General features: G+C 37.0%; 1 protein-coding gene across 26 annotated transcripts in view; it reads left to right on the top strand.

The window, feature by feature from the left end:
* LOC129762995 (calcium-activated potassium channel slowpoke) overlaps positions 1-23,239 on the top strand; it is a 196,156-nt gene that overhangs the window by 162,182 nt on the left and 10,735 nt on the right. For 13 of the 26 annotated variants that reach the window (XM_055761676.1, XM_055761691.1, XM_055761681.1 and 10 more), the window contains 7 exons: positions 6,057-6,089; positions 6,541-6,682; positions 17,459-17,633; positions 17,692-17,916; positions 17,980-18,259; positions 18,327-18,463; positions 18,521-18,663. In XM_055761676.1, the coding sequence (XP_055617651.1) occupies positions 6,057-6,089; positions 6,541-6,682; positions 17,459-17,633; positions 17,692-17,916; positions 17,980-18,259; positions 18,327-18,463; positions 18,521-18,663 (1,135 nt within the window). Of the gene's footprint in view, positions 1-6,056; positions 6,090-6,540; positions 6,683-16,953; positions 17,020-17,458; positions 17,634-17,691; positions 17,917-17,979; positions 18,260-18,326; positions 18,464-18,520; positions 18,664-23,239 lie in introns of all 26 variants that reach the window. The other 13 variants (XM_055761689.1, XM_055761673.1, XM_055761692.1 and 10 more) reach the window with 2 other exon arrangements.

Genomic DNA, 23,239 nt, shown 5'->3' with positions numbered 1-23,239 from the left:
AATTGCGCATTGATATTTACAGTTCAATGTATGTTGCAAGATAAAACTTTTAATTTTTTCGTTTATTTCCACTGTATGTTGTACTCCACAAAATAACGTATCTTAGAACAAGTGCAAACGATTTCACCAGGGTCTTATTGTAATTGTTTTAACGCTTATGTGCACTCAGCGGGGATCAAGTAATCCTGAATGCTGTTCTTATGTATTAATGAACCAAAACGACCAGTCAGTTGTCTTCGAGATGATTTGAAGAAATACCCCAATAAATTCCCAATTTTTCTACGCCTAATGCAATCCCATCCCATCGCGTGTAAACTTCGAAATTAAGACTTGGTGAAGATGACATTGGTAGCCAGTATTATATAAAAAAAATATTTCGACTCTATCGAGTCCTTACATCCATAATATTTTTTTTATATATCTATCTTGAAGGGTCGTTGGGTCGTTGGAAAAGTCCGTGTAAAGTCAGAAAGATGGTGTGCGTACCGAGGATATTATTATGTAGTGGCACCTCTTGGAAAAAACACATACCGCTTGGAATTATCAGTTTCACGTCAATTTTTTCAGCTGAGTTTCAGACCACATCCTATCATTATACCATTGCATTAGGGATATTAAAACACTGCCATTCACTCCCTCTTTCCTGATCTGGGTTCACGGAATGTAAACAAAGGGAAATTTTTGTAAATTTGGTTTTCACTGAAAATTGATTTTGATCTCACCAATAACCGCCTTGCAAATTTCATGAACATTAGATCCCTACCAAGTTTTAAATTAGTGGTCGTAAATTTAGAAGGTCACAAGTTTTATTTAAATCATCACATTCACTAGACTAACAGTGAAAATTGTGACGAAATTGTATGGTGACATCAGTTTCAGCTGAAGCATTCTTTTCTAGAACTGGGACTGCTAATAAGATTTCGACTAAATGCCAGACGTATGGCATGATTGGATTATATGGGTTTATTGTCAGTGGACTTCTGGATAAATAATTTTCAATTAATTTATTTAATCAAATAATAACCTGACGGTACAAGATGGATGCTCTGGAAAATACAAGTTTCTGGGCTTTCAATTTCTTTGGTGGCATTCAAGCTGAGAATCAAAATAAAATGCGTTTTATGTTTGAATAGAAATGTGAAATGTTTATTGCATGTTTAAAGGAAATACAACATCTATATAGAATATGTCAATAAATTGGAAAAAGGCAAAAAGGCAGAGGCAAAGATCCCATCTTTGTACCGATTTAATCTGTGAATCGATCCCTACGCCGTTTGGAAAATCGATCCGTAAAGATCGCCCAACCCTAGACTGAAGTCTCGCACAGGATAGCCGTAAGTTTGTCGTTTATCTCGAAATTCTCTTCCCTTTCACCATCTTCTCACAAAGACAACATGACCGATTCTTCCTCCTCCTTTTCAGTTTAATTCAAAAATAAATCGGTATTTTTCGATGAAAACTTGAACAATTTTCAACATTTCATCCATTGACCATAATTTTAGTTTTAGTTTTTTAGTTATATATTTTTAAATAAGAAAAAAAAACTAAAACCCCTTTCAAAAAATAATATAATAATATAATTATTTTTTGAAGATTTCAAGTACGCAAAGTTGTTTATACGACCAATGTATTGACACCCACAATGTTTCACTGCCATTTGAGATAGTTTGCCAACTCCCAAGAAGAGTTGGCATGAAATTCCGCAATATTTGATGATCAACTGGTACCGGATGCTTGGGAATAATTCGAGATTTTTTCGCAGACGGATCAAACTCCGACCGTATTCACTAGATAATTCCGGGTATTTCAATCGGAAGTGGCGGATGAAATTGTTAACATCCAGTTTTGGCTGACGAAGCTAATCAGATCGATTTTGCGGAATGCTTTTTTGCCGTCCAAGCCTATGCAATCTTTAGCAATTTTCCTGAATGTGCGAGCAAATCTTGCTCTTTTGTTGGCATTTCCGCTTGTTCCACTTATTTGTGTTGCCATTTAGGAGTAACTTCAGAAATAGAATAAGCGAAGCACTCTCTCAATGAGAAAATCACACACTTCCCAGGATATTGAAAACGAGCAGTCACAATATTCCTGACAATTCAATGGCAATGAATAAATGTGAATGAACTCTCATGATTCAAACTTTGAAGAAAACTTAGATAGAACAGAATGAAATGTGAATGAACACAGCAGTAAATTTGTGTGATGTCGAATGAATGCCGAAAGCGTTACACTCGTCGAATGAAACGTAATAAAAGCGTTACACTGATAAAAATCTATTTTCATCATCACTTAATAAGCTAAATATTTCCGAGCCCAGAATTACCAAAATTCAACCACATCGGTCTGTTTCTTTGTGTTTGGCATTCGTTTAAAACGAGAAAGTCGAGTGATATTTTTGCCTCAGCTGTTGTGGTCGTACAACGAATGGAAATAGGGTTTCACCAGACTTGGCTACCTCGGACTACTATTTGTTCTTCAACTTAAGGATGTAACTGACTGAATTTTTTGTATGTTAAATTTTATGTATGATTGATATGACATTTTTGTTTTGAATTTTAATGATGTACAAACTTGCAATAGAGTGTATCAATACCTTTGACACTTACTGTGTACACCTGGCCTTCTGTTAATTTTCGTCTGCAGAAAATAAGGTTCTCATTGTTATCGAATAATGTTTCGTTTCGTGAGTGTTTTACCAGTTTTATCATTTTCAATCTAGAAATATTGAAAAAAAATACTAATCAAGACGGATAAGTCGAACACTCCACCAATGGGAAAGGCAAACATTTTGTTTTGAAAACAATTTGATTATCTCCTTCTTTTTTATAACAGATGTCCACTAACTACGTTTGCAAGAGCAACCAGATATCATGGAGGAATCAGCAGAGCGGTTTTTGAAACTACCTCCAAAACTTATCGAGTACATAAACTTGCATTTTCAGTTATTGCCCATCTTTCCCATCCCAGGTGTCCGTCTTTCCCGCCAAGTGCTCGTCTTGCGCGACTCAATCTTATTCTTTCAAAGATGCCGGACACATTCATTTTGCAAAATTTCTGCTTCAAAGACACATTTTATTATAAAGAGAGACCTAGACTATCAATTTGTGGTTAGATAGCTATTTTTTTGTGAAATTCGCGAAAACATTCAATGTTTAGTTAAGGTGTCCGCCTTTACCACCCTTTTCCTACTATTATTCGGAAGGGATCAACAAACTAAAGCAGCTTTGGACAAAGTGCATAAGCCTAATAGGAGACTATGTTGAAAAAAAAGTTCACCGCAAACAAATAAACAGCTTTTATTTTTGCACGGACTTTTCAAACGACCCTCTGTTTCTAGCTGAGATAACTGATACATTCATTGCGAATTTTGTATGCAATACATTTTCGGTGCATTGTATGAATATCTTTATAAAAGAGCTAGAGTAACGGCGGACTTTCAAAAAGAGAAAGATTGGTTCTGTTCGAAACTGTCCTGCCAGTTACTCGGAGTGGAGTACAGTAAACATTCACTAACTGGGCGAAAAGAGAAGACCACTTATCGACATTCGCGTTTTAACTGGTCCGGCATGTTAAACGTCAAATAAAATCGAGGGAAACTTCAATGAATTGTTTGATTCGCTTAGTTCCTGTAATTGGATAAATAAAAGGATTCCAATGGAAGTTTCGCATTGAGTGCGACAACAGGTATGACATATGATTTGAGAAAATTGTTTTTCTGTAGTTTAATCAATGTTTTTGTCGTGCGAATTTCTGAGCAGCTCATGGAGATCCTGATTGGTTATCTCGTAATGATGACCGAAATAACAAACGGTGTTGAAAATACTATTGTTCTTAGGGTCATACTACGACCATCCAAGGCTGCTGGAGTCTAGAGATCGTAGAAGCCGTGGTTCCGGAGAATTGAAAGAAGAGAGACGAACTCGAGACGATAAGATTGGCAGACGACTGCCTTGAAACCGACCTTCTGCGAAGGGTCGATAATCTCCGAAGAAGTCCCGAAATTCAGACTTGGGTAGAACCTGAGTCAATGAAATATCTTTGACCTCCTGAAAGGAGCTGGCGAACTCACATCACTCGTAGGAGGTCTCAGTCTTTTCCGGGAACGTTTCTGGGATTATTTTCGAAGGGGACTCAAAATAAATGTTAAACCGAGAGGCTGGCAAAAAAATCGCCAAGTGATCCTCCAACTACCTTTGTGATGAATGTGGGTACCTTGTGCGCTTCAAGTTCTCGATATTCAACGCAATTCGTTAAAAATTGAATGAGCTAAACGGGTGAAGTTCACCCTCTTCAAGGTTGGATTTCAAATGGGAAGCTGGGTATCTGGTTTACTAGGTATTCTGCACTTCACCACAAGTTCTGCACTCCAATACATCCATTCCAATTTTGATAAGCAGGCCAAAGCAGAACGAGTGATGGGAATTATTTGGAATCTGATGCAAGACGTTTTCTCCTGCTCTACAAGACATCGAGACATTCTTCGATCCTTTGGGATTGCTTGGAATCTCCACTATTCATGGCCATATTTTGGCTCAGAACCTCCTGTGAAAAATGTAATGCGAAAGCTCCTCCAATTTTGTCATGAAAGGTTTGATCATGCAAACAGAGAAACCGTTTTTAATAAGCGAATGAATATTTCTCCAAAAAGCGCCATTTACAAACCTTGTTAGAATGTCCAAAGATGAAGCGAGAATCTGCATCCGCTCTGCTTGCCATAGTCGACGACTTCGAATGGCAATCGAATGGCAAATCTCACATCGTGAGAAGGGAATAAACTACACTATCATAACTATAAAACCACTCAATACCAACTCCACTCCAACTGAATTCTTTTTGTAGAACATTTTAAGAAAAAAGTTTATGTTGATCAGCCAAAGACCCTAGAATAGCCTGGATACATTTTTGTGACCAGTCAATATATCAGCTCAGCGATGGCGTAACCTGTGGTGCGTTAGTATTAGTAAATGTACTAATAAAATAAAATGACACCAGTCCAAAGAGATATTCATGGATCCCATGACCCTATCTTCACAGATATTAAGCAGATAAAGAATTCTACTAACTCGATTTTTCTGATACAATAATATGTCTCGTCGATATCCACATCAGTTAAGGGCAATTGTAACAACTCTCTCGAAGCCACACTCGCTATGAACGTTGTAATCACACACAAACTAGCTCACGTTTCTGCATCCCAAAAAAAAGCCTCAAAATCATGCTTCTCTATTTGTTCTGACGAACTTTCACCGGCCATTTTCAATCACGTTTTCTTAAGTCAAATACTTAGTTCGCTTGGGTTCGTATATTCACTAATTATCATGGCAAGTTTACACCATGTGTTTGTTTTTTTTCCTGTGAGAACTCATTTCTACATAGGAACCCTTCACAAAAGTTGACCTCCAAAGCACGCTTGTCCTAACTGTTCTTGTTTCCACCGTATATAAAAAAACATTAGTTTCCAATAACATTGATCTCATTTCATAACCTTTTGCTGATACTATGTTAACAAGTTACTCCAAACCGTCAGTGTGTTTCCTTCACTTTCATTATTTCAGTGTATAGCAGTTGTGAATTTTTACGATGTAGCTACGACCCTTCCTGTAATCACGACACATAGTTCACCGTAAATTGCATCGTATTTGATGTGTAGAATGAAGACAAATCATCGAAACTGAATTTAAACATATTTATAATCGTTATAATTTAGCTGCCCTTCTGCTTTCGTTAACTTAACCATTTTTGTTGTTGCCTAGATCTATTTAAACATTTTTGAAGCTGCCACTGTCAACTGTTTTGTGTGTCTGTTGAACGACGTTCGTCGGAATGAACTAATGTTTGCATCATTTTGTTTTTTCTCCACACTGTTTGCCAAACAAAACCAAAATCGTCAAAATCCGATGGTTTGAAATATGCATTTCACACAAAAAACAAAAAAAAACCATCACTGCTACACATGCGACGATACCATGTTAATCATTGAAAAACATCAAAACAAAATCGGCATCTTACAACCGAACGAAACCAATTGCGCACGCATGCCATTTCACTACACCCAGGCGATATCACCAGAGATCGGGAGGATATCAATCGTGAGTTCCATGGAATATTATTACGCCAGACTATTTTTTTTCAATGTTTCCTCCATACTTTAAGTTAAAATCCGTATTAAAACACTGAATATGTCACCAGTAAAATGTGTTGATCTTTTGCGCTTTTTGTACGAATCTACTCATCTCAATTTTTTCCGTTTTGATTTGCTAGCACCGCTGTCAGGTTGAGCGGCAGAGCTCAAAGATTTTGTTGTCCCTAGGTTCGAAACCTGCTTTCCACACAGTATATACACACATAAATATCCGTATTCGTTCGTCTCAACGCTGTTTCTTGTCCAACGCTTTGTCGATGTCAAGTCTTGTATACACAATCTAAATGTGGTATTGAATCGTAATATACTTCTCAACCCTGCTAACTGATACCGTATACCTTTTATTCTATTTTTCGTTTTTTCACCGTAAAACCAAACAATCCGTGAACCCCCTGAAGTAATCAATCGCAACCGGAGAAGCAACACACCGTCGACGGGTTCCAATCAGATGCTTAATTCTACCAAACAAGTTAACAAAGTAAAACCTAATGTAAATAGACAACCACCGGATAATCTAATATCACCGTCGACATACAATCGGTAAGTGTTTTTTTTTTTCAATGTAGATCATACATATTAGAAGATTTTTAGAGTTATTAAATGCCCAGTTAATGATAACAAGTTTCTGATGAGATCAAATAGAATTACATTCTCTCTAAGTTTTCGAGTTATCGATCAGCTGCTTCATTCCCCAAATGCAATTTAAAAACTAAGAGATAGAGTTATAGATAGATTCTCTATTGGTATGACATGTTAGTGTAAGCTCAAAACACTCGAGAGAGAGGCAAAAGGCGTGATTAAGGTGCCCCACTGACTTAATTTTTCTGTGCATTTGCCACTTCTAGGGAATCTAATTTTGCATTCGAAAGTATGTGTCAACTGTCAAACGCAGTGTGTCAAACATACAGTTGAAGCATTCAAAATGACGAAATTCACTCTAAATAAATGGGTAACAGTATTTTATCGTTCATCCATCTTGGCAGTGTTTCATGCTCTATCAAGTACAACGAGCAAAAAATGGTCGAACATTGTTGCGAATTGTAACCATTTCTGCCAAGCGGTAGAAATCTTTGTTGCAGGGTTTCTACACCCAAAATAAAAAAATTAGCTCATTTCTTGACATCCTCCCTCATACATTACATTAAATGAACTTAAAAATTTCATCAAATGTGATATTCATCAATACTGGTAAAGCATTTATTCAAGCGAGAGGCCAGTTTGTGTATAACAGTATGAGAGTACTATAAGAGAGCCAAACGAGAGAAACTTTGAAGACAAGCACACATCAGAGGTAATAAAAAATTTACGCCGTTTTATTCACAATAATGAAAAAGCTTTATTTCGTGTACAGTGATAGACATTCGTTTAGCCGCACTTGAGAAAAAACTTGAAACATATACAAAACAACTAGGAATGTTCTTTTTATCGGGATATTTATTTACTGTAGTGATAGTATATTTAAGTCACTTTTATTGAAAGGACGTGCGTCACAATCACACACACACACACACACACAAGGCGGCATCGGTGGATACAAACATTCAAACGTCGTTTTTTCCCGAGACATACGTTTAGCCGCAGGGCATAAAAATCGAGTTTTCGCATAATCACCAAGCCTTTATCTGTGTTTTTTTTAAAAAATACTTGGAAATGTTCAATTTACAAGATAAATATTAGATGTGCAACGTAAGAAGTTTGTCAGATAAGTGATCTACGTATAATTTAAAAGAATGGCGAAAGGTATTCTATTGACGGAAAATAATAAAGATATTCAGTGAACAAAAGTTTTCTAATCGCTCGATCGTAACAAAAATTGGTCTATCTGAGAAAGTTGTACGGAATTTCTTTAAATAGTGCTAGAAATATGGGATACAACGACCAACAAATGGGAACACCAAAGTTACTTTGCGTCTTAAAGATCGAATAAGACACTAAGCAACCAGGAAACGATGTCCTGCTCATACATTAAGGCAGAATCGGTTGTTCCAGTAACGAAGAGGCATATTGCGCGCATCTTGAATGAGTTACCAAACATCATGTGGAAGAAACCTCAAGGGAAGCCGAAACTGACCGCCACCCATAAGCAGAACCATCTCATTTTCGCCCGGCAATACATGGAATGGAAACTAGAACGGACAAATGTTGTATTTTCCGGCGAAAAAAGTTCAATTTGTATGGTCCGGACTGTTACAGTTGCTATTTGTACAATTTAAGTCAACGGCATGCCGTGAGATCGAAGCGAAACTTTGGGGGCGGAAGTTTGACAGTGTGGGGAGCCGTTTCCTATCACAGCAAGCTTCTCATTTGTTTCATTTTCACCCGAATGAACTCCGAAAAGTATCTTCAATTACTGGAGGACGTTTTGATTGGCCATATTGAGAATAACGCCACCGAGGATGTCGTTTTTTCAGCAGGATTATGCATAGATCCAAGTTTCTAAGCAATCGAAGGCATGGTTTGCCGAGAAGGACATTCCGCTTCTTGAATGACCTGCTGGCAGTCGATTGCAATCCCATAGAGAACCTATGGAGAATCTTGGACGAGATGGTTTATGCAAACGGATGACAATTTGACAACATTTCCAGTCTCAAGGCAGTAATTCAGGAATGTTGGGCTATAATCAATATGGCAACACTTTAAAAGCTGTCTGACTCGATGCCAAATCGAGCTTTCAAAGTGATCTGAAATGGAGGTGAACATAATATTAGCTACCGATTGGACTCGAAATTTGCCGTACAAATTTTCTTTTATTGAAATTTCAGGATGCGGCTAAACGAATGTCCACCCTGATTCCACATATTTGAATTACTTAGAAAACAAAAAGTGAATTTATACTTTTTTTTTAGAATGAATTAGATGAAAATAAACAATAATCGTCTTTTATGAGCAAAACTGTACAAAACTGTTAAAAATATTGAGGAAAAATAGGGTGCGGCTAAACGAATGTCTACCACTAATAAGATCCAATTTCATTTCATAATACGGCGTAATATTCTCGGGCATTGGTATAACAGCACCAGTGGTCATGTAAACAGAGTGGTTATGTAGAACAGCCTTATCACCCAACCGACCTTGGTTCGATTCCTGCTTAGCATCGTTTTTAGACGTAGGACTACGTCTAACCGGAAGATATTTAAAAAAAATGTAATGAAAATTAAAAAACCGAACATGTAGAAAAAAAAATGAAAAAAGAAAAACAATTGAGTAATTGTGAAATGTCAAGCATTGTCCAAACACACTATGTGCATCGTATTGATTGGACCAATTTGTGCTTCTCAAATGGGAACGACCAATGGGAGCAACCAGAGTATCTGCGGTATAAAATTTGGATACATACAAAGAATTTTATTTTAAGCCACTCCTCTTTTGATTCTACCGCCAGTCGGATGAAATAAATTTGACTGGTGCTTTCAGAAGACTTCATTCTATTTAAACTTTATCCGGTTTCATCGGGTTAATCCCCACGTTCAATGGAAAATACCACACCTTACTCTGGTTGGTCTCGGTCAGGCCTGACTCTGAAGCTTTGTGCGCATAATCATTGGATAGGTACTCGGAGATCATGTACCGTACTTTATCGTACTTTATCGTACGACTGCGCTGACAGCGCTTTCAGTAGTCATTTGTAAGATTGGCAAGAATGAAGTGAGTTTTGGTGCAGATATCACAGAGTTGAACCATCGATTGAAAGTTAGAAAAGAAGATACTCAAGTGCAGAGGCATCCTGTGCTCTGGAGGTGTGCTAAGGGACATTTCTACTTTTGAGGCGACCAGCTCACCTTGCCCAGTATAGTTTGTAAAGAGTATAAATTCAAGGGAACTCGCACTGTAGCTTTCAGAAAGCGGCGGAAGCGGCAGTAGCCCTTCGTAGATTGGTGCGTCTTTGAAGAATTTCCCGTGAAATTCAGCTAATCAATGAGAAAATTTCAATTACGACTCTAGGTGAATATGCCTGGCTTCTCTCATACATGTACCCACTATTTCAATAATGATTGAAACAAATTTGGACAAGAAACAATCCATAAATCTATACCATTTGTGTCCATTTTACCCACACTAGGTAGAATGACCACTTCAACCCCTTACTAAAAAATGTGCGGTTTAACAACTTTTCCTCAGAAAAAATGTACTACAGTGACGTTTCGATTATCTCACGTTAAAAAAAATAGCGTGATATAATGGAAACGTGATATATTGGAAACAGATTTTTTTTTCTAATAAAAAATCTGTTTTTTCTCCAATATGCATAATTTGACCTTTTTTTCGTGTTATATACATAGAATATAGAAAAACATTTATTGCATTATTTATCATATGAGCTGTAATACAACATATTATTACACTATGCAACATAACATATCGAAATTATTGTTACAGAACGTTTCTCATAGCAATTTCTCGCACATTTCTTAAAAACAGTATACGAGCTAAAACAAAGTGATTTGTCCTGTGCATTCAATCTTTGAACTCGAATTATTTACTATCTTTTGTGTGAATTGCCTTCTGCCGATGAAATTATCACATGCATAAATTAAATTAATTTATATATTCGTAACCTTCTTCGAGTACCGGTACAACTATCTGAGTCTCTGGATCAGTAATTATAAACAAGTTGGACAGGGAAATTTCCTTTTTACTAACTGCACCATACCTACTCGCTTTCAAGATTGATTGTGATTGCTTTTGATTGTGGTTGATAGAATATTTTTCTTGGAAGATAAGTTTCATATTCAAATTGTTTCTAGGCCCAAAGGTTGAGCAATTGGAGCTGCATTCGTCATTTGTAGAAAAAGATCATATTAACCTATTATCAGAGAAAATTTAACCCCCTCAATGGTGCGCAGTACAGTTATTGTTTTTGTTTAAAACAGACGAAATCCGAAAGAAACTGATTTTGGAACCATCCACGAAATAGTTGCCTGTTCATCGAAGCAACAGCTGAACCTCGGTAGTACATTGGAAGTGACAAATCTTTGAAACATCGAGGATTTTTCGATCTTCCAATTATTATCGATGGCAGTTTGAGAGTATCAGAGAAATAGGAACACGATATGAAAGTTATTTGGTTTTGCCGGCAATGATTCCTGCAACACTTTTTTTTCCTCCGAATGAGTTAATGTAATGTTTTAATGTTTTGAAAAGTAAATTAGATTCGTCGCATTTAAATACCTGGTTGAAACTATCTATTACCCGATGTTCGGCCGAAAACTCCCCGCCACATACAATATTTTAAGTTTACGAATGTCTAAACTCTTCAAAATTAAGACATTACTAAACTAGAATGACGCATGTGCTCCAAAATTACGTACAAATTTCTTAGTTTGCAAGTGAATCATTTTTTTTAGCTTACTAAACAAAAATAAATTGAGGGGCTTAGAATGAAAGGGGTGTAAGTGATTTGATCGATTGATTTTCATAACAATGCATTGCGTTTTAGCCTGACAATAACATAGGCTGTGTCGGCGTTGCTTTTGATAGCTTCTCGCTGGTGAAGTGATTCGTCCTCTTGCTGCTTCTGTCGTAGGTGTCATAGTAATCGCAGTCGTTCGTCCCCTACCTTCACGTACATTCCGTAAATTCGTACTGTTGGAAAATTGAGCGGCGGTTAATTTTTTTATTTGGATATTGTGTTTACAAAAATACTAAAATCGCGAAATACAAAAATAAAATGGGACGGGGTTTAAAGGATGAAAATTTGGGTTCTAATGTTTATTTCTGAAACCAAATTTTAAAAAAATACACAAATAAAATTATTCTATTTATTCAGAAAAATGGATTGTTTGCTTAGTGTCACCCTAATCGGTATTATATATACGGTAATCGGTATCCTAGCAGTATCTAATATAGTTTACGACCTATTCTCATGCCTAACAAACGTTTTGTGCACAATTTAATAAAAATCGGTCGAGCCGTTTCGGAGGAGTTCGGCGGATCCCGGAGGATTTTTTGTCTCGCCAATTTGTCGTCTCAAAGGAATAAGTAAAAATTTCAATTCGCAAAAGCTATCATAAAAATGTATCAATTTCAACAATTTCAACAATTGACGAAATAGAATACTGTATTACTGATTCTTTCGCGGAAGAATCTTGAGAAACAGCACAGGCCGTACATCTCATTCCAAACCATCAAAGAGAAAATTGCTCAAAATCATCCATAGTTGTTGATTTTGTACTTATGAAAGAAGTACTAGGGACTTTCAAAAGAAATACGCTATATTCGCTGCAAATCCGACAGTAGAATTTTTTTTCGTAAGCTATGTGAATACGGCTGATCACTAGAGGCGGTATGAATACTTAAAAATCATTTTTCCTGCTTCATTCACATTTTTTTATCAACAATTCAACGATGAATTCGAATTTGCATATTATTTCTCATGTTTCGAAATACGTGATATAAACGAAACATTTTCAGTGATAAGATCGAGACATAAACGAGACGTAATAAAACCGCCCAGTGATATAATCGAGACGTTACTGTATTTTAAATTTTTATAGTAAAAAACGTTTGATATCTTCACCAATAATAAGGTGAGCTACAAAATTCTTAGAAAAGCTGGATTTGTAGCGGTATGTGGACACAGGAAATGGGCATATTCTTTAGGGTGACCACATGACCCCCATTTGTTCTACACTGCGTTTCACAACTGAGTTTCCAGAGATATGTAAGAAGTCGGTTGAATTGAATATATAGTGTAGAATACGATAACTATCTTCATTTATAAGACTGGCCATTTCAACTTTATTGTTGTGTTCAGGCACGAAACATTAAAAAAACTAAAAGCCGCACCACTAAAACACCAAGCAACGAACGATACACAAGAAGATTGTAAATCAGGCCATGTTGTAAAGACGTTAAAACAAAATAAATAAAACTATATACTTCAATTCAACCAACTTCTTACATATCTCTGGAAACTCAGAAAAAATTAGTGGTTCTATAGTTGTGAAACGCAGTGTATGCAAAATTCTCTCGAATGAGCCATCGCAGCTTGCGTATGTGATTTTATGAGGTTTTTCCGCGTGAGTGCGTTTCTAGCAGGCGAAACACAAGTTTGCTTGCGAGAGGCCGACTCGGATCACGTCACCTCGACAACTTGGGCCCGCCTCGTTTCCTTATCCTCGTTAGATGGGAACTTCGCCCTCATTACATTGACCTCGGAATAAATTTCATTACGAAAAAATTAATTCATCCCTCCCTAAAAGACATTCGGTACGGATTTCGCCAAGAGCTACAACCGTTCAGTCACACAAGGATGGATTGATGAAGAAAGTATTATTGTGTTCCATTGATTGTCTCCTTCGGGTGCAGATCAGAGAAACGGTGGATTTATGTGTTCGCTTGTTTGATGACGAGAGCCATTCACATTGTAGTCACTTCTAGCCTTACCAAATGGTCTGATGGCCATATAGCGATTTGTTAGCTACAGAGAAGGTCCACTCGAATTCTTCTCAGCTAATGGAACGAATTTCCATGGCACCAGCAAAGAAATCCTGAAACAAATGAAGATCAATTGTGATGACGTGTTGACAGATTCGAGAACCCAGTGGGACTGCCCTCCGCACCTCATATGGGTGGAGTGTGGAGACGAATAGCACGCTCTATTAAGACGGTATTGGAAGGGTTGGATGATGACCGCCAAATGACGAACGAAGTACTTCTGATTGTGTTGACAGAAGCGGTAGATTTGATCAATTCTCGGTAACTGACAAACGCTGACCTAGGATATGATGCAGAAGATGTGCTAACATCGAACCATCTTCAAAAGAGCTGACAGTAGGATCTTCAAAAGAGCTGACAGTAGGATCAGATAGGCATTGGCGAAGACAATGTCGACTTCGGCAAAGTCAGTTTTGATTTTTAGCTCCATATTTTCAGTACTAAATCTAGAGCAACATGTCAAAAGGGTCTATCTTCTTTGGTCTCTTCATCGACTTTCCCTTTCGATAACAATGGCCTTGCAAACAATTTTTGCTCTAGTTTTGCCATGTAATTTGATAAACGAGGTTCCCTTTCATACTCTTTATCGTCGAACGCATAAAAAATGCTTTACCACTGAGTTATTAATCAAAGAGAATGTAGATGAAGAGCATCGATCAAAGAAGATATGCCCTTTTGACATATTGCTTTAGAAATGAAAGACGAAAAAGCGTTCTCGTTGAACTTCAGAGATATAGATTTTCCCACATCTTCTGAAAAAGAATTCTTGGTGAAAAGCAAAAAAAAACTATGGATAGAATTTCCATCTGCGAAGCCTTGGCCAAACGGAATAAAATTTACCAATTTAGTGGATAGTTACTGGGGATGAGAAATAGGTCACATATGACCGTATTGTGCGTAAACTGTCGTGGTCAAAGCGTGGTGAAGCAGCTCAACCGGTCAAACCAGGGCTAACGAAAGGTTCTGCTGAGTATTTAGTGGGCATTAAAATAATCATTTATCATGAGTTGTTTCCGTATGGTCGAACACTAAATCCAGATATCTACTGTCAATCACTGAAGCTAGCGATTGCCCATAAACGTCCAGAATTGGCCAACGGAAGAGCTGTTGTGTTTTATCAGGACAACGCAAGGCCACACACGTCTGTAGTGACTCGCCAGAAACTCCAGGAGCTTGGTTGGGAAGTTTTATTGCATCCACCATATAGTCCAGACATGTTTTAAATAAAGTTTTGAATTTAACGCAACAATAATTGATTTCTTTCTCCCTAACCTAACATATTGGAGAATTATAAATAAAAGTGAAACCATGTGAGTTTTAATGGAAATTTCTGGTATTCAAATAATCGCTGGTGTATTAATAAAGGAAATCTACGGATTGTTAGATTGAATGAGATAGAACATGAATTTCCAAACTAGATTTATATCATCGAATAATCACTGAATCCTGCGTGATCTGGAAATAGAAGATGGTAAAATTGATAAAAAAAATCATTGGAACGTGAGTAGAACCTGTAATGTGAAATAACTAAATCGATAAAACAATTTTTTGTGTTTTAAGCCTTTTCTCACTTGCATTATCCATGTAAAAAATAGAAACAATTGTTTTCTAATCGTTCCGGTAACCTTAAATTACGTATACACCATCATCACGGGTGCAAAGCTTAGCTGAATGTAAGCACACATTGAATTGTCTTAACATGTTTCAGATCACATCCTACATTTTAACGCCAGTGCTGCTCCAATCTGATTCTGAATGCTTTATGTTGCTAGCTGCCCCGGCAAACTTTGTTCTGCCATAGAAATTAGTTCTAGCGGATATATTGGTTAACCTTTTTACCTAGAACATCGAGTTCCACTCGATGTGAAATCAATGTGCCAAAATCTACAACACTGAGTCTTACTCGTGGTACACTTTCGTATTGCAGGGCCCATGTGACTCATAGAAGTGTATGCATTTGGTCCACTTCTTCTAAAACCAATCGTGGGCTAAAGGGTTGAAAAAATAGCGCTTGTATTGTATGTTTGAATAGATGTTTTAACGATTTAGAAAATTGATCGAACATGATCGATAGAGTATAACGATCATTTATCAATGAAACAGAACGAATGAAACTATTTGAACGGACATGTATTTGATATTTATGTTGCCGTAAATGACGGTGTGCATTATCTTTTAATAAACAAACGTGAAACGATTGCGAATTGTTTTCTGTTGAGATGAAAAATTTAGATGTTTTTTCTGCGAAGGGCCACTCTAATTGGTATTAAATATACGCTAATCGGTACTCTGGCGGTATGAAATATACTTTACTTTATATACCTATTCCCATTCCTAACAATTGTTTTGTGTACAATTTCTGGCTTCAGGTTGTATCGGCGTTGCTCACGATAGCATCATGCAAATGAATATAATCGTTAATTTTGTCCTAGGAATCGCTGTTGTTCGCTCTATATTTTCGAGTATATGTCGACCATGAATTATTGGCATCGAGAACGACAGAGTGGCGTTGTTTTGACCATTTCATGTGTAGATATACATGAAAATACATCGAGCGCACTCGTCTCCTCTATATTTATGTTAATAAATATTTAATCGAAATGAGTAATGATGCCTGTGGTGGGATCTCGATGTTTATTTTATGCAAAGTTTGTCTTGTCCCTTCAGAACGGTCAGGGGATTTTTCGTCCAAGAAATTTCTTCTAAACTGCACAATGATTACACATATTCTAACGTCACTGTGACGGTTGAAAGAGGCTGATTTGATAGAATTTTTAGCTGTATTTTTAGGTCAACACAATCAGAGTTGACTACATTACGCAATGTTGATTCATCAAGAGTTGCAACACGTTTACAAGCAATGGGAATGGGTGAAGAAAAATATTTACTCTGCCAAAGTTGTGCCCTGCGTTTTGTACAGTCAAAAACTATTAGTTGTCGAAACCGTTATGTACTGTGACTAAAATATTATCATTATATCACATTTGGTTAAACAGTAGTACTATTTTCGTGCAACGAAAACAAAACAAATATGCAACTATATAACGAATAACTCCAATATGACGATATTCCCACAAGTCACAGAGCGCAACTTTCTATTTCATGAAAACTGTTCCCAACAACACCTTGACGTCGACGCGCAAATGCTTTTGGTCGTCTGTGTGATGCATCTCGAACTTAGTTTCCTCATGGAAATGTTCATACATTTTCATACAAAATCGTGGTTGATTTAAAACATATTGATTAACTGAAAGGGTTTAATAAAAAAAAACTGAAAGGTTTTTCTTATTTCAATTCCATTTTCTACAATTATTACAATGCTTTTGCTTAAGTGAATATCAGACAGTACAGTTTATATTACAACTATTTTGCAGGCCTCCGGAAACCGAACAAAGTCCTTACGCGGGTTATCAGCTAGCATACGAAGTGAAAAAGCTCATGTATGAATTCTTGCTGAATTATTAATTTTCTTTTATCTTACCAATCCTATCTAGTATTCGAAACAACACACTGCTTTTGGGTTTCTTTTTCCCGATTTTCACTGACTCTCGAGCTCCTTGAGCTAATCCTTTGCCTTTGAGTTTGGTTAAGTGTTTGTTAGTTGGCACTACAATCCTTCCAAAACGTCGTGCTCTTTATTTTTCAACCGCCATGATATGTATTAGTACCCCTCGCCATTAGATGTTATGCTGCTCCCTTCTGCCAGTTGAAATTACGTACATTTTGGTTTTGATTTGGTTTTACTTAAGAAGTAATATTAAAGGTCCTCATCTTCCCTAGAATTAAATTTAGTTTATTTGTTTTTTTTAAGTAGAGCATGTTTGTGCAAAAACCGCAGTGTTTTGTTATAACCATATCAACCATCTCGCTGTCTTGCAGGCCTACGAGTCGAGGCAGTGGGTCAGGTGCACAAAATCAAAACGGCGTTACACTGCAAGCTGGCATCGCCGATGATCAGTCGAAGGACTTTGACTTTGAGAAAACGGAGATGAAGTATGATTCGACCGGTATGTTCCACTGGAGTCCAGCAAAGAGCTTAGAGGAGTGTACACTGGTATACCGTAGATCCATTATATGTTTGAACCTTAAATGATAATGTTATATCTGTCTAGGATCGAAACCAAGCGGCAATGACTGTATTGAACGGGCACGTCGTTGTGTGTCTGTTCGCCGATCCGGACTCGCCGCTGATAGGATTAAGAAACCTCGTGATGCCACTACGTGCTTCAAACTTTCACTATCACGAGCTGAAACACGTCGTGATCGTGGGTTCCGTTGAGTACATTCGTCGCGAATGGAAGATGTTGCAAAATCTACCGAAGATATCCGTACTGAATGTGGGTTCTTGGTGCACCCCCATCTCATATTTTCATGAACTTTACTACATTCCGTTTTTGCAGGGATCTCCGCTGAGTAGAGCTGATCTACGAGCGGTCAACGTAAACCTTTGTGATATGTGTTGTATTCTATCGGCGAAAGTTCCTAGTAATGACGATCCGACGTTAGCCGATAAGGAAGCAATATTAGCCTCACTCAACATTAAAGCAATGACGTTCGATGACACGATAGGAGTGCTAAGTCAGCGTGGCTCTGAGCAGGATAATCTGACTCCTGTGGGTAGTCCAATAGTCCTTCAACGACGCGGTTCGGTCTACGGTGCCAACGTGCCAATGATTACTGGTAAAACCTATTCGTTTCTAGTAAATTTCTTTCCTGAATGTTCCTGACATCCCATCTTTCTACACAGAATTAGTTAACGATAGCAATGTACAGTTTCTCGACCAGGATGACGACGACGATCCGGACACTGAGCTGTATCTGACGCAACCATTTGCGTGCGGTACAGCGTTCGCCGTTAGTGTGCTGGATTCCCTCATGTCAACGGTAAAATTAAACTTTTCCAACTAGACAATTTATTTTTATTCCGATTTCAATATTCAGACATACTTCAATCAAAACGCCTTAACATTGATCCGGTCACTCATCACGGGTGGAGCGACGCCAGAACTGGAACTCATTCTAGCGGAAGGTGCTGGTCTGAGAGGAGGCTACAGCACACCAGAGAGCCTTAGCAATCGTGACAGGTGAGTGATTAGCCATCTCCAATGAGAGTTATAGTAAAGATAAAATCGATGCAGTTTATATATCGTTTTTGGGAAACTATTATTAATTTCCCAAAGTTTTTAAACTCTAATCGTAAATAGTAAAAAAGGAAAAGACGAGTGGGTAATGTCGGGGACATAGCAGAGAAGACGTAGGACTACACCACGGGCTTTATCGAATATGCGAGTATTTTTTCTGTTGTGTTATGTTGTACTTTGACGCCACCTTCAATTAGGAAACCATGCACGAATTCTTAAAAACACTCAAAAATACGTCTAAATTAAGGAAAATGGAAAATGAAAAACGATTTATCTAGAGCGTTCCATAATCGTTTTTGATATCGTATCTTTTCAATATTTATGACCTTCTAAACAGCGATTTTTCATGAAAAATAACTCATTTTTAACAAAAAGGGCGCTATTTTGGCAATTTTTCGAATTTTAAAGCACCCTATATAACGTTTTAGGTATTATCCTAAAGTTCCAAAATATTCATTGGAATTCGTTCTGCGACAACCCATTGCTTCAGAACCGATACCACCAGCAAGGTACCGATTTTCAGACAACATCTATGCATCCAGCTGTCAACAGCATAATTATAATTTTTCGTGCCATAAAAAAATGGAAAATACATTTTCAAATATACCATCAACAATAAGCAAACTACCCGAACGGTTCCCGGAATAAATCGCCGCGGAAAACGACTGCAACAGAAACAACCACTCAGAAAAAGTGTAGTAGGCTAGAAATATTGTTTACTTCGGCGATTTATTTCGGTCACGGTTTCGCAGAGCAGTAAATCCGAAATCAATTATGTTGGCGGCGACTACAGCGATCTCAATGGAACGAATTTTCACCTCAATTGACAAATACAACTCACTATTAGAAAATTTGATCTTCCAAACGACTTGCAATAAACGCATTAAACAATTGCTTGTACTTTGAAGCCAGATTTAATTCGAAATTTGTAAAAACTGAATGATCGGTTTAAAAGACCCCAACCACCAACAAGCTCAAAGATACGTCTGAATTAACACATGCTCTCCACAAGCAAACAGAAATCAGTTTATATATTTTGCTTTATTGTTCGGATATCCCTTTAGATATATATTTCCTTTCAATTGCAAACATCTTTGCGATCCGTTAGAAAATGCTCGAGTTATAAGCATTCGGAATCTTTCATTTATTCCTTCATGTTCAGTGCCTGGATTTTCATTTTACTCCCTATATCTTCATATCTTCCGTTTAGACGTAATCTTACGTCAAAAATTGAAGATTTTTGGGACGGAATATGTTTCAGACTCATGTGCTGGAATACCCAGTGTACGTGTCGTTTTTATTATTGAAAAATACCGCAAAGTCTTTGTAAGAAGATTACCTCGAAGTACCAACCTCCTAATTACTAGGATCTTGCTCTCAGCGGTTTTAAATTCGTTGTATTTACTCGAGAGAGACATTGAGAGTAAAAACTACAACTTAGACGATGAGGTAAAGGTGTCGGATTCAAGGAAATTCAATGAAAATCTTCTGCTCGAATAGCAGAAATTGTAGCTCGCAAATCTTGTAAATCTGCACACCCTCGATGCAATCGATGATTTTGCCTGGTAATTTACTTCCAATGTCAATTAAAAAAACCAAGATGGCCGTTATGATATCTTCAATTCCAAGCTTCTCCATTGAGAGAAGAACAACCGTAATATATACCCAGCCCAAATAATACCCCCCCTCCAACCCCCGACAATTGGAATCATCGGTCGATAGTGGCATTCGTGAGCATTCGATAATAGAACTGCTGCTTTGAACAAAAAAATGCGGCTCCGTTCAGTTCGGCGGCAGAAAATAGATGGGATTGGGAGAGAAGAGCATACTGCTTGGCGAACTAGCTGGACCATCACTTCGCAATCACAACTAAATGTATTTCTTTCTCTTCTTCTTCTTTCTCTTCTCCTTCGTCTTTTTGAATTATAGAGACTTTATACGTTTGTAGTTCTTTGGTCTCTAGCCCTGAGAAGTGGCCTTGGGGACAACCCAATCCAAACTTTTTTTCCATCTGTCTTGATAAAGACACTTCATTGTCGTTCGACACTTCTCAGCAAACTGTGTTCAGCAAAAATCAAACGACGTTCTTGAAATTGATTTTATTCAGCCATTTCATGTGAAACCAATATAATGGTTCTCACATTTTTTGTGAAAAGTGGTAGTTTTGTTCCTTACCGCAAAATATTAGACCCATTTTTTCATTAGGGTGCCCATTTCCATTTTAGGGTGGTCCGAAAAAACCACGTTTTCTCGAAAATTACTTTTTTCAGAAATTCATAACTTTTGAACTACTGAACCGATTTAGATGATAGACATATCAAATTAAAGCCAATCAGCTAGGTTTTTTTTAAAAATATTATACATGAATTAAATTTTGTAATATTGTAATTATTGATTGCATTTGTTTTTTAATAGTTTACATGGTCTTGGGGACCAAGGGGCTATATTTTTTATAGTTTTTATTGGAATCTGAGGATTTTTTACATAACATATCCAAAAATCAGAGAGACTTTATTTTCTATTTTTGAGTTATAATTTTTCTAATGGTCCGAAAAATTAATTTTTACCCTTTTTTTCTAATACAAAAATTCAGAACTTTTGAATTACTAATACGATTCAGATTATTGCCACAACAAATTCAAGGTAATAAGCTAGTCTTGTATGAGAGAATATTGCACATGAAAAAAAGTCGAATTTTGTTTTCGTGATTATTGATTGTAGTTGTTTTTCATAGCTTACGTGGTTTCGGGCACCATATTTTTTATATTTTTTCATGAGGTTTTTCCACATAACATATCCAAATATCAGAAAACTGTTTTTTTTTCGTTTTTGAGTTATGATTTTTCATAGTATTTGTTCAATATTCCTAAGCGACTGGATTGCATCTATACGGCTAGGATCCAATTTTTACGCAAGTATTTCAAAGAAAAACAACTCATTGGCTTCAAATTGGTATATCGATCATACGAATCGGCTCAGTAGTTCACAAGTTATGATTTTTTGTAAAAAGTAATTTTTGGATAAAATGGGAAAAAGTTGATCTAAAATGGAAATGGGCACTCTAATGAAAAAATAAAAAATACGGGTCAAATATTTTGTGATAAGGAACAAAACTACCACTTTTCACGAAAATCTGAGAACCACAATATCGGTTTTCCACGGAATGGCTGTATACAGATTTTTGGTTTCATAAGCCTGTTTTCAAAGCATTTTAAAGCTATTGGAACAAGTTTTCCGGCCAATAATTAATAAGCATATAACTATTAGACATTTTATCATCTGAATAAGATGTGGTGGATTGTAACACCTAGTTTAGCTGGAAGTAAATTATTAACGCTCAACGGAAGAATTGATTTCTCGTCGAAAATACCCAGCACCCCTTCCCCGCCAATTTGAATCGTCGATCGATTGTGGCATTCGTCAACAAATGATATTAAAACTCCAGCTTTCATCAAACAATATGGTTTTTTAAGATATCTCTACACCATATCAAACATTTCATTTTCTCCGCTATCAAATCTATAGCCAATGTCACCATTTGTAAACAATCTGTATCAAATTGTCATCCACACTTCGTTTTTTTTTTGCGAAACGCTCCGTTTGATTCGGCTGCAGAAAAGAAATTCAATTGGGAGGGAAGAGCATAGTGTTTAAGCAAGCGAGCGAGACCATCTTCCCGTCACTTTCTAATCACATCTAAATGGATTTCCGAGCGGGCGCCAGCTTATATGCAGATTTGTTCTTTTTCTTTCTTTTTTTCCTTCTATTTTTTTTTCGCTCCCCGTTTCAAAATCTAACCAGAAAATGCACTTGCTACTGGCCCGTGGGTGGTTTCCTTCCGGCCCAAACAAAATGAAAAAGGCCTTTTTTTTATTCAGATCGTGAGAGATCTGGCAAAATATATATTCGTATCTGGAACATCTAAAGTGAAACTGGACAAACTGCGTGTTGAAGGGGCTAGCCAGTGACACGCAAAAGTAATTTTTACCGTCAAGCATTTTATGTTGGAATATCGTGTCTACATCCTCTTCCATGAACTAAAAATAAAGTGGTGACTACTGCAACGAGTCCGACGAATCTATTAAAGATGAAGAAATTGCAAAATTGTAAAAGATGTGCTCGAGGGTCAATGTTCTCTGTTTGTAGCTACTCGGAACAGCTCTCATTGTAGGGAGAAAATCTAGAAGATTACGTCGTCTGTTTCGTTTTGAGTCACTTTTTCTGATTTCTCTCTGACTACGTTATGGTATACACATTGAGGCTATCTGTCCGACAATTTGTGTGAATTGTAACTTAGATAAGTTCACTATACTGAAATAGATGAAAAACAATAGTGAAACATCTCCACGAAAACTTATTTCTGATTATTATCCGTTATTATCTTCCCATTGCTGTGAATCAGACATAGCAAATCTTCATTTGTGATGAATATGACATGACAGATTGGGTGACGTTTGGCCGACTTGGGTGGCATCCGTATATAATTGCGCTTGGTAACACACATTAGTAACAACTACAA

Source organism: Toxorhynchites rutilus, chromosome 1 (assembly GCF_029784135.1).
Source record: "Toxorhynchites rutilus septentrionalis strain SRP chromosome 1, ASM2978413v1, whole genome shotgun sequence".
Classification (NCBI taxonomy): domain Eukaryota; kingdom Metazoa; phylum Arthropoda; class Insecta; order Diptera; family Culicidae; genus Toxorhynchites; species Toxorhynchites rutilus.
Note: the sequence above shows the minus strand (reverse complement) of the source record. Positions and strands in the feature narration are given on the sequence as shown.